Source organism: Polyodon spathula, chromosome 11, assembly GCF_017654505.1.
Source record: "Polyodon spathula isolate WHYD16114869_AA chromosome 11, ASM1765450v1, whole genome shotgun sequence".
In the NCBI taxonomy this organism is placed as follows: domain Eukaryota; kingdom Metazoa; phylum Chordata; class Actinopteri; order Acipenseriformes; family Polyodontidae; genus Polyodon; species Polyodon spathula.
Genome location: NC_054544.1, coordinates 10701595 through 10713629, shown reverse-complemented (window position 1 = coordinate 10713629; position 12035 = coordinate 10701595). Strand labels below are relative to the sequence as shown.

Sequence of the window (12035 nt, the reverse complement as noted above, 5' to 3'; positions counted from 1 at the left end):
ATTTAAAGGTTCTAAATTAAGGGAGGCAGTACATTTCTGTAGTTTGTATGTTAAAAAAATGAAAAGCTAATTAAGTTTTTCTTTATGGATAGGTTTTGAAATCCAGTAACATTTTGCATTATGTGTCTAATTGCATTGAAATTAAACAGTTATTGCACATCTGGTAATTGCACAACCACATATGTTAATACAGTGTAATTACACAATATCTGCCTGCAAATATCTGCATATATTTTGTAATAAACAGGTAGTTATGCTGTAAACCACATAGCCAAGTGTGTAAATACTATGATATTATAGTTTAATAAAGAGACACGTCATGTAAAAAGTTACCTCAAATGCCCATTGTAAAGGGCAGCATTTACTGGTTTATTAAAATATACAGTTTTATACTTTAACAACTAGAATAGAAAACATCACCTTGACTGCTTTAATGAGTGTAACCACAAACAAATGATCAAGGTCCTGAAGCATGCATATGTGAGCTGATTAAAAACAGGATGTGGGTGTTTAAGTTGCATACAGAGTTTCATATAATTTTTTTTTTTCCAGAAACCAAATAGTGTCTTTAACAGTCTTTAAATGTGTATTTTATAATGTAAACTGTCGTCTAGCACGTATACTTGTGTCCTAGGTATTCATCTGTAAAACAGTAAATGTGCTATGCATTTTTTAATTTAATTTCAGTTACCACAAATAATTATGATATAAACAATTATGTAAATTTTATAGAAAAAAAAAATCTGGTGGTGCAAACTGTAAGCACATGGTAAACTGTTGCCAGGGCCAGCATTAAAAACTTGGTAACACTTTATGCTAACTGAAATTAATTACATTGAGGAGTAATTGCAGATAATTAATAGTAGTATTACAACATGTAAATAGTGTAAATGTGTTTTGTTTATTCTGAGGTCATCTCTTCTGCATTGACATTTGTTTTCAAGGTCAAGTTATAGCTCCTGACAAGGCCAGAGTATTATGAATGGAAACAGCAATGCAGTGTTTTTGGTAAAAGGATATCAACTGTGAATTAGAAAATGAGTCAGATGTGAAACAAAATCAGTCCTCTACCCTGAAATGCTTGTAATCATTCAGGAAATCTGAAACGGTTAATTTTTACATCTGTGTGGTTTTTCTCTGCAAGACTTACCGGCACATCACTTTGCATTGCTGGTGAAATGAATAGGCATGTACCAAGAAAAATGTAGCTGGAGGGATTTTTCAAATACTTATCTATATTAAACTTTTCAGCTTTTACCATTAGGATTTTTTTTAAACAGGCCCTTTCTGTTCATAACAAGTGGCAGTACCTTTTGGAATATAAGAGTGTCTTTACTGGGTACTGGTGAGCACGTCTCAAGCACTGTGTATGTTAATACAAAGGCTTAGGCTCAACCTTCATAAGAATGTTTATGAACGAGAGGAGGCCATTTGGCCCATTTAAGCTCGGCTGGTTCCTAGTAGCTGATTGATCTCAGAACTTTATCAAGTTGGGTCTTGAAGGACACAAGTGTTTCTGCCTCAAAAACATTACAAGGTATGTCATCCCATACCCTGACCACTGGTCCTGGTTTCTGTGCTGCACTTAAAGTAATGGTTTGGGATAAACATGTCAACTTCTTTAAGATTTTCAAGACTTTACTCATGCTCCTCCTGATTCTTTCATACTTTCTTAGTATCTTAGTATTTTAAGTCCTGGATAAAGTCTGGTCACTCTTCTTTGGACTCACAAGGATACAGGGCTAAACCTGATCACACTGGAGCGATTCAAACCAAACAATACAGAAGCTGTATTATTTCCCTGTTCTCTGAAGAATATTCAGTCTAAACTTTTAGGTTAATTAAGTGATTAGTGAAGGTAAACACACATTTTTTTATGCTTCTGCTTGTGTAGTGGTATGCTCAGGGGGTCTCCTTCTGTGCCTTTAAGTGTTATTGCATTGTCCCATAAAATAGAGGAAGTATTCAGTATGAATAAACTTGACTAGAACTCTTACAAATGAGACCATTGTCTGTTTTGTAGGATGTGAAGCAGGTAATTAAGAATATCTGTCTGTCCAGTGTCAAGCCTCTCATTAACTGTTAGGCTGCAACTGTGGTAATGGCTTGATGTGAAGTCACTACTGTACAGTACTATTGCACTAACTACAGATATCACAGAAAAGTAACTGTATTATTGATAAAACATATGATAAAAAATGTATAGACTGAGATGTAAAAATATAAATAACAATTCAAGTATTAAGACTAACATTGAATAAACGTTTATGCATATATATATATATATATATATATATATATATATATATATATATATATATATATATATATATATTAAAGATGTTACTTCACTTGGATTCGTACTGTACTTTTAATGCAGAACCAGACCCAGAATTTTAAAATCAAAATTTTGGGAGTTTTGGAGCGCTTACTAAACACTTTTTTTCTTTTTCCTTGCTAACCACTGGACAGCGAAGCTATTTACCAGTCAAAACAACACTTTAACACACCCTTTTCCCAAACTACACACACAACAGAAAGGTCTTCACTTTACCTTTTCACACAGGTTTCTCCTTCATGACAGCATCACTTCACACAGACTGGAGACTGCCCCAAACAAGCACTTCTCCTGGTTTGATTATCACCTGCTGGCTAATTGCAGGCAGGTGATAATTATTACACATTGGAGCCAGGTGATCCTCTTATCCTGGCTCTCTCCTGTGGCATTCTGGGGGAATGTAGTCTTTTCTAACCCCACCTGGACTACTTTGTTTTCCTCTTCTTCCCCCAGTCGCAGTATTATATATATATATATATATATATATAATATATATATATATATATATATATATATATATATATATGACACAATGCAAACCAAAAATATGAATGCAACTAGCTTCAACAATAAAAACAAGCTTCTCTGCTATACCTGCAAGATCACTGTAAATACAACCTCATTTTAAGCCAACCAGATCATTGTATCAACCGTTCTAAATTACACAGAAATAGTACCAACAGTTTCCATTGCTTTATACAACAGAACACAGAGCAGAATGTATGGGTGTAAAGCTGTTTACCCCTTTAAGAGCTCTATGAGCAGAACATGTAAGACAAAAAGCTTTAATGGAAGTGCTTGTTTTGCAGGCAAATATGGAATTTAATCATCTCATTAACTTTTCAGAGTGCCATAGCTACTGCTGCCAGGAGACTGGAAAAAACAATCATTTGGGTATTTCAACTGATAGACTGTAATGCCTGAACTTCTGAAATGGTTAAACTTAATTGTATAAAGTATACTTTAAGAAACAAAGAAATAGCCCTGATGTTCTTACTATTGAGACTAAAAGCTTTTTCATTTTTTTTTTAATGTTTCACCTGTTAAGACTTTTATCAGAAAATGTTTCACTACAGTAAATACAATAATGCAATATAATCACCCCACCTTGCCTTTTAAGGATGCTGCAGTATGTATACTTTAATGATATATGTGGTACTTGGTTTTATAGCACTATTTTCATCCAACATTTTAGGCATCCAAATTGTAACATCAGTTTTCTAAATGTTCCTGTTAGTAGCAGTTATAAAGGATATTACTGTTGCCACTTTTGTACACTAAAAAACAAAAATATTTTAAAACACCCTGAACGTTGAATTTGATTAGAATTGTATGTGTCTTTCAGCACTAAATAACTACGAAAAGGATATATTATAGGACAACCAATGAAATAGTTTCAGTCTCTTATGTTAAAAAATAAATAACAATAGTAAAACTAAAAGAAACTATTAATGCATATTCATATTTAATATTGGTTAGGTCATCTGTTGCCATTATGAAGTGTATCTAAAGTGGTCTACAGTCTTTCCTAGGCCAGTATATAGGTTTGCAATGTTGAAAGAGTTTTAAAAAAATGTTCTAACTCAAACAGTGCTAATGGTACTGTAGCTATAGAAGGAAATAAATCTGTCGCATTTTATTGTTATCTTACCATTAAAATACAGTACTCAAATTTTTGCATATTAATCTCATGTGGAAATTCAAAACGGTGTTGGTAACCCTATGGAGAAAAAAAAAAAAACGTTTCTCTCTACACAGTTAATATTTGTCTGAACTGCAATTCACTCCTGTTCTGTAATTGAATTCTGCTTTATAGTTTCTACATTTTACAATATCAAACCTGGAACCTTTCCTGTCATGGTAAATCCAGACTGGTGTCAGTATACTCCCTGAGTTTGCAAGCTAGAGAACGTACGCGGTGGTTTGTTCCAGAGGGTCATGGGCTGTGAAACCGTACAGGGTACAGACAGAGCTCTGTCTCATTATGTAAAAACAACAAGAAGCTGAAATGAATGGAAACAAAGGAATACACATCTGATAAGATCTGTGACCCGCGAGAGCTGTAATGCAACAACATTATAAAAATGTTCAGTCCATCAGTTGTTTAAGAGGTTTAAAATAATGTATTTTCTCTATAGAATTTTTTTTTTTTTTTTTTACTGATGCAAAAGAATGTGCTTCTATGACTAATGAATTCACTTTGACACACTGAAAAATAATCCACTTTAAATTAAAATGTATGTTGCTGAACAAATGACAAAAACTTGCTGAGATTTGTCAAACACTGATTCATATTTGATGCAGGAGGATTAGCCCAAACAGAGTTAAAGAGAGGGGAAACTTAGAATGAAAACAGTATCCCATAGCACTGTGACTACAGGACTGTAGATGTACAACACCTAGTCGCTCCCTTCACCAGAGGTGTGTCTGGAGGATAGCAGAAAGCACCTTTTACAATTCTCACAAACAGGCTCCTGTCTCTACCCATTTCAACTCTCCCGAACTGTTCATCTGCTACAGGTTTGCAAGGCACTTCCTTCAGTGTAATACTACAGTGTGAAACCACAAGCCCAGATACGAGCACAGTTTACATAAATAAATCATTCTTCAAGCATCACGACAGGATGTTCACTCTTAAGTGCAGAGCACGAATAATATTTAAAGTAAACACGGAATAGTGGTGGGAAACTTCTAATATTTAGAACATTATTTTGCATTATTTTTTATGTATTTATAAAATATGTTCCATAATGCTTAGTGAATTAATTATCTTGCTTCAATCAACCATCTAAAACGAGTTAATAAACTATTTATACATGACATTGTAATATATCTATAGCTGTGTAGCAACATTTATCCAGTAGTGGTACTGAGATGTATCTAGGTTTACATTTTATATGGAGAATAGAGAATACATTGTGTTGTTAACAGTCCTTAAGTCAGAGTAATACAGAGATCAAATATCTTGGGATAATAGATTTTTTTTTAAAAAGGCAATTAGAGGATTTAGAAGTTCAGGCTAATGTCAAGCTACATAGAAAGGCATACAATTTTGTGCTGCATTGTAGCTATGACACTTAAAGATAGTTACAGTTCTGGACAGTAACAAGTAACTATAACTGGTCTTATGTATCTACGATATGTATCTACGGTATGTATCTACGGTTCTCAGTCCATTCCAAGCAAGGACCTTCCAACAAGGTCCTTCATTATTTCATTTGTTTAGCACTGTAATACTTTTCTGAAACAGTTTCTCTACAAAAAAAAAAAGAGAAGAAAATTAAGTAGCATTTTTAAGTCCTTTGTCCTTTGTATCCAGTGTTGTCAAATCTTTGTCTTAAACCTACATGGTATATTCCACAAATAAAATTATATAACCCTTTTTTTTTTTTTTTTTTTTACAATGAGGTGCATGAAACATGGTTTAAAATGTACTGACAGGTTGGATCTGGTCATCCAAATTATCAGTTTCTTTGAGACACTTGAATCACTCAAATGTATTTTAAGAAGAAACAGTTTGAGCAACCGCTCAAATTTCTTGTCTACCTCAAGGGGTTAAAATGGTAATGACAAAACAATACTGATCCCTCATTCTGATAAAGATTTATTTTCTGCTGGTAAGAGAGGGTGCTAAAATAAACACAGGATACAACACATACTTCCTTATCGGGTCATCTTTGGTGTGCTGTTTAATTCATTTTGTTTGTGATGTTGACAGAATCTGAGAGAAATCTTTTACATTTATTAACTTTTTCACAGCGCCTTTGGCCAAGGCACTTCACAAAATTATAACAAAATGGTACAATAAAGAAAAGTGGGTAAAAAAAGAGGGTAAGTTTATTGAGCTAGGGTGGTGAGATACACATTTGTTGTTATAGGAGAGCAGAGGGCCAAAGGCTAAGTCAGGGTCAGGGCAAGCAGGGTCATAACAGGAAGTTAGGGACCAGGAGTATCAGTGGAATGGGCTGGGGAGAAGAGATGAGTTTTGAGGGAGGAACAGAAACTATGTAGTTTAGGTGACTGTTTTATGTCAAATGGGAGTTTATTCCAATGAAGGGGAGCAAGAAGAGAAAAGGAACGAAAACAGGATTGGGCGCAGGGCAAGGGTGGGACAGAGAGGGACAATAGGGATTGGGAGTGTAAGGGACATGAGGGAACATAGCAGACGATCAGGGCAGCCAAACCAGGAGTTTAGTAGCAGAAAAGGAAACGGAGGGGTGTATTTTGCGGATGTTGATTAGGTGGAAACAGCAGGTGCGTGTTATGGCCGAGATATGGTCAGAAAGGGAGAGGGTAGAGTTGAAGATGATGCCAAGGTTACGAGCAGAGAGGGATAGAACGAGGGGCATGGGAGGGAATGAGATGGTGGGGCAGGATTGGCGGGAGAAGGGGGGAAGGGAAGAAAAGGATTTCAGTTTTTCATGGGTTGATGAGGAGATATTGATGCGCCATCCAAAAGACACCAAACAAGCTGATATACTGGCGGCATTGTCAAGGGTAAAGGAGGGCAATGAAAAGAAAATCTGGATGTCATCAGCAAAGAAATGATGGGGGAAGTTAAATGAGGAAATAAGAGCTTCAAGGGGTGAGGTACTGTACATAACATATCTATATTTAGTCACACATTTCTTTAATCAAAGAGACCAGAGGCATACTTATCTCATATGTTCAATAACACATTGTTCAGATTAATCAGTTTGGATTATAAGAGATCAATGGTTAAGGTGGTCATTGTAGTTTTGTCTTCATATATGTTTAAATTCACGTATTAACAGGTTCCTTCAGTATTTTGTTTTCTTTGTGATATATCAGTAAAATGTAAAGTAGCAATAAATACTGTTTGAGGAGAAAATAAATAACAATTTAGAAAATATACAGTATACTGTATAATAATTAGCAGATATTATGTCTGATATACTAACTTACATAGGCCTAAATCTGATCACCCATAACACTGTGCGTTCTCTGGTGAATGTATAGCTGAGGCAAAGTGCTGATGTATGGGGAACACAATGATGCAATATGAATATATGCCATGATTAATTAACTATCCTTGGTGATATGGCTGAAGCCACATTCTGTGCTTGTACTCTACGTCAGCTAGAGAAAACGCAGCATCAGTGGATACTTCATACCAGCACTGTACATTAGAGGACTGTGGGGGGATATTGGGTGGCAGGGACGGGGTTAAATTCCTCCCTGCAGAAACACGTGGGAATGAGGCTGGAGCCGTAAAGAAATGATTCATGAATAAATGAGCCACAGGTGTATAAAAAGGGTGATTGTGGGTGTTAGGATTAATGATGTGCTGTGTTGTGTTGTGTTATTTCGTATGGTGTTTTGCTTTGTTATTAAAATGCAAGAATGCTTAAACTGCAGCTTTCTGGTCTCTGAGTCACACAAGCATGTTTCTTTTAAATAAGAGGTGAAAATGTGATCTATTTATTTTTTTAAAAAAGTGTTGTTTCTCTTATTCTGGCTAAAATAAAAGTTAATAGTGAGTATAAAGGTGTGAGAAATCACACTATACAACACACGTGGCACGGCATGTGCAGAAATATCGTGGGCACGTCACAGACAGAGGTGATCTGCTAATGCGACTTTACTCGAACATGACCAGTTAAACTCTTTGGGAATGCTAATCTTTCAACAAAAAGTGGTTAAGAGTGAAGGTGGTCACTCAGAAAAGATTAAAAAATTAGGACAATCGGTTCTCTTGTTGAGGCCAGTGGACAAAGGGCCATTTATTGCTACACAGAAAACCACTGTTTATCATTGGCCAAACATGCTTAAAGAATTACATCGCGCACCAGCACAAAAGCCTGACTGCCTCGCATTATTTGTTTATTAAAATGCAAGATGGTGCCTTCCCTTATTATCCAACTGCATAATTGTAACCAATTAAATGGGTTTTGATTGGACAGCTGGATGAAAGATAGATCGAGCAGGGTAGAGAAACATTTACTGAGCCTTCTACCAATCAGTCCTTATGTTGAACAGTCCTTACCAGTGAATGGGATACAACTAAAGAATTAAATCAATTTCTCTCTAAGAAAAAGCACTTCATATCTGAAATTCATTCAATATAAAAATATAAAAAGACCACCATTTTTTTCTTCTTCAAAAACCATCTGGGATCTGCTAAAGGAAATGGCAGCAGAAGCAACCGACATAGCTAACACAACTGAGCTGGAAGGGAATACAATTACAGAATTCCACTCACAAGTGGCTGAAATTATCGGTGGAATGGGGGATGCAATCAAGGTTGTTCAACCTGAAAATGCAGAAGTGGACATCAACACAACCCTATCTGATGCTGATACAAGTACACCTGCAACTGATAAGGATGTTATTGCACATGTTTCTGTTGATGATGAACAAGAGAAAAACACTAGGACCGAAACTGCTCCTTCTGAATCTCAACCGCAGACAGTGGTTGAGCAAAATAGAAAGCAAGGTAAGGAACCACCACAGTTTCATTAACTGTTTAGAAAAACATTTTACCATACCAATTTTTCCATACCAATTTAATTTAAATAGCATGTACACATATTTCAGGGCCCTTATATAGAGCATTTTCATACTATTCTCAGAGTTTCATGCTTGCTTTGTCACTGTGTTTCAAGCTCCTTTCTCAAAGCATGACGAAAAAGCTGCAGTAGTAGAGGACACTTCTATTCCTGAGCCCTTGCCTTCAGAAACACACAAGAAGCAGGAAGAAGGTAAGAAACTATCCTTCTTTAGGAGGGACTATCATCTCTTAGCATGGGGGAATTTGTCCTCATTTTTTTATTTAGAATAATGAAATAATAAAATGCACTATAAATGTTTATTCAATGAGAAGTCTTAGTGAATAGTTTTCTTCTGGTGCTAAAAATTAGGAGGTGCTGAACCGAAAAATGGTTCTCTAATCTGCACGCGTTAATTAGATTTACCAAACTGTCAAATTGTAAATATAGAGGCTTATTAATAAATCAGATTTAATTTACATCACATTTTCTACTAACTGAGCAAGTTTGGAAGCATGTGCTTTGTATAATTTATATGCTGCAACACTGATATACATGTCTATTTTTTTATATACCTACAAGTGTAATACAGATAACATGTGTATGGTTTAAACAGGTTTTGTCAAATTGGGATGTTTTCAATAAACCAGGAAGGTTTGAAAATGTCGTTCGGTGTTACCTCAGTGTTACAGTACATGGGCTTGCTTTCCAGACATTAGAATAGTGCCAAACATCGGCCGTCTTGGATGTTTTCCTACAGACTGAATAGCACAAGATTAAAGATGGAGGTGTTTGAAAGGTAGATTACGATAAGAGCTGAGTTAGAAGCTGTGCTCCATAGGAATCCCATGTCAATGCAGCAGCTGTTTGAATCAAACACTGCTCTGTTGTTGGCACATGTCCATTTGCTTTGGACAAGGGTATTACATAAGATGTTGAGAATAATCGTCACACATTCAGCTTTTGTTTGCCTAAAGATATACAAAAGGGAATGATGGATGGTGTGTAACTGCTGACTAACACTGTACATGAATATCAATAGCTGTCACCCCTTAAAGGCTCTCTATTATACTATCAAAATGCCATTTAACTTTTCGGTAAACAAGAATTATAAATGAAAGGTGCTCTATTACATCACTTAGATATTGAACAGTTAACGTTAAGTGAATTAAAATATTTGAGAACTCTTCTATAGTAAAAGGTCAGTTTGTCCAGCTTTACTCTGCAGTCTGTATGTATTCCCAAGCTAACATGGCCTTTGAAATACAGAGCATGTGGAGCAAGCCATCCCCGAGCCAGTGAAAGAGGTGAGCCAGGTTAACAAGGATGAGGAGGCAATGGCTGCAGAGGAATCTCCAGAGGCCGACAGCGCTGGCTGGGAGGAGGCCATGGGAGAGCAAACAGAGGACCTCTGTCAAGAGGAACTTTTGGAAGGGAGTCAAGATGACAATGACGAGGTGGTCTCTTGGGATGGAACAAAGCATGAAAACGGCTCTCAGGATTCTCAGTCTACTAGTTCGATCCCTGGTTCCCAGTCTTCCGGAGAAATATCAGGGGGAGGGAAGAAGCCAGACATCAACAAACACAGCTCTTCAAAGTACAACACTGTGTCCTATCGCAAAATCAGAAGAGGAAACACCAAGCAAAGAATTGATGAGTTTGAGTCAATGATGCATGCATAAACTAACACATCATCTGGTTCTGGTCTTATCACTAGCTGGGATATACAAACTTGATCAAGCATGCTACCACCCATGCTGTATGCTATAATGTTGTGTTTACAAGTAGAAGCTAGTATATTGTATTTTATTTTCACAATTACTCATCTTTTTGATTGCATGCCTTCAAATTCAAGGTCAGTCCTATTCACAAAGTTTTTAAGATAACTTATTTCATTCCACGTGTTTTTTTTTTTAATGAATAAAACATTTTATAGTTTGACATTCATGAACTTGTTCTTGAATGTTGTAAAGCACAAGTGATAAATCATGTTAACATTTGTGAATGGGACCCATTGTAACAAAAACCTACGAGACTTTGTTGTGGAAACCAGGAACATGAACTGGTAAGGGAGGCATCACTTGCCTTGTGGTAGTATAGTAGTTCTATTTGTTTAGCAAAGAGAGGTGAAAATAAACATTTATGCAACGTTAATTCTATAAAGTTTTCCATTTGTATTCATTGACAACAGTAAAACTGGTATATCATATCATATATCACCTGTGCCTCATTGAGTAATATTCCTGATTTAACAAACGGGCAGCTTAGATCAATTGCCTTCCTATCCAGACTACTTTTACCTTAGAAAGGTTCATTCTGAGAATGCAACAGGTGGCGATTGTAGGTAGATTAACAACACTGCTATATAATATAATAAAATAAATGATGACTGCATTATGAGGTAGCTTTTATGTCTGGTTTACAGCACAGTAAAATTAGTAATGTAATAGAATGTAGTCGTCAGAAGCTTTTGAAGTTTCATTTGAACCGCAAGAATAGTATTATCTCATATGGATCCCAACACATGCTGTGGCTTATCTAGCCCACGTAGAGTGCTATTGTCTCTGAACAAGCCATGGAGGAAACAAAGATGCCCTTTTTAATGACATAATGATTATAGACAGCTTTCAGTTTGAACATGTAACAAAGTTTGAAACACATCATATTAGTCTAGACTTGTATCTTGTATTCCTGTATATTTTTTTACAGAATGCTGTTACTGAAGCTTTACTGCAGTCATTTAAATCTGACACTGTAATTTAAGTGAATTTTGTTAAAGCTAACCAATGGAAAAAAAACTTTTTTAGATGCCTATCAAGGGGATTATGAGAAATAAAGCTCATTTTATTTCATCTGTGCATGTTATTGAGTTTAAAATAATGTCTCTTCTAACAAATGTACTAAAAGTAACATATTATTCGTGAAGTGCTCCCTTGATCTTAAATTAAGTTTGATAGATATCTGGAAATTTGAGTTCAATATGAATATTAACAAAAGAGCAAAGAACTAATTAAAATACTTTAACATAAAGCTGTAATAAAAGGCACTGATTTATTAATTTATAAACACTAGAAACAGATGATAAAATATACACAACTTTGGACAATACAGTATACTGTTTTGTCACTGATCTGTTTACTTGATCTTACAATGGTGATTACACACAAGAATTTTAAGTCAATAGTGAC

At 35.6% G+C, this 12035-nt stretch overlaps 1 protein-coding gene across 1 annotated transcript; it reads left to right on the top strand.

Moving 5' to 3' along the window:
- The first annotated feature begins 8214 nt into the window (after positions 1 to 8214).
- Positions 8215 to 11699, top strand: LOC121323261 (ermin-like). Its single transcript, XM_041264216.1, has 3 exons — positions 8215 to 8795; positions 8965 to 9060; positions 10117 to 11699. The coding sequence occupies exons 1-3, from the start codon at positions 8489 to 8491 to the stop codon at positions 10527 to 10529; spliced, it is 816 nt and encodes a 271-aa protein (XP_041120150.1). The 5' UTR covers positions 8215 to 8488; the 3' UTR covers positions 10530 to 11699.
- Positions 11700 to 12035: the final 336 nt, after the last annotated feature.

What these genes read in the sequence shown, in the direction of transcription:
- LOC121323261 (XM_041264216.1), top strand. Translation starts at nt 8,489, where the DNA reads ATGGCAGCAGAAGCAACCGACATAGCTAACACAACTGAGCTGGAAGGG. An exon ending in TGAGCAAAATAGAAAGCAAG is followed by an intron (nt 8,796 to 8,964) that starts GTAAGGAACCAC and finishes CTGTGTTTCAAG; the next exon opens with CTCCTTTCTCAAAGCATGAC. An exon ending in ACACAAGAAGCAGGAAGAAG is followed by an intron (nt 9,061 to 10,116) that starts GTAAGAAACTAT and finishes TTTGAAATACAG; the next exon opens with AGCATGTGGAGCAAGCCATC.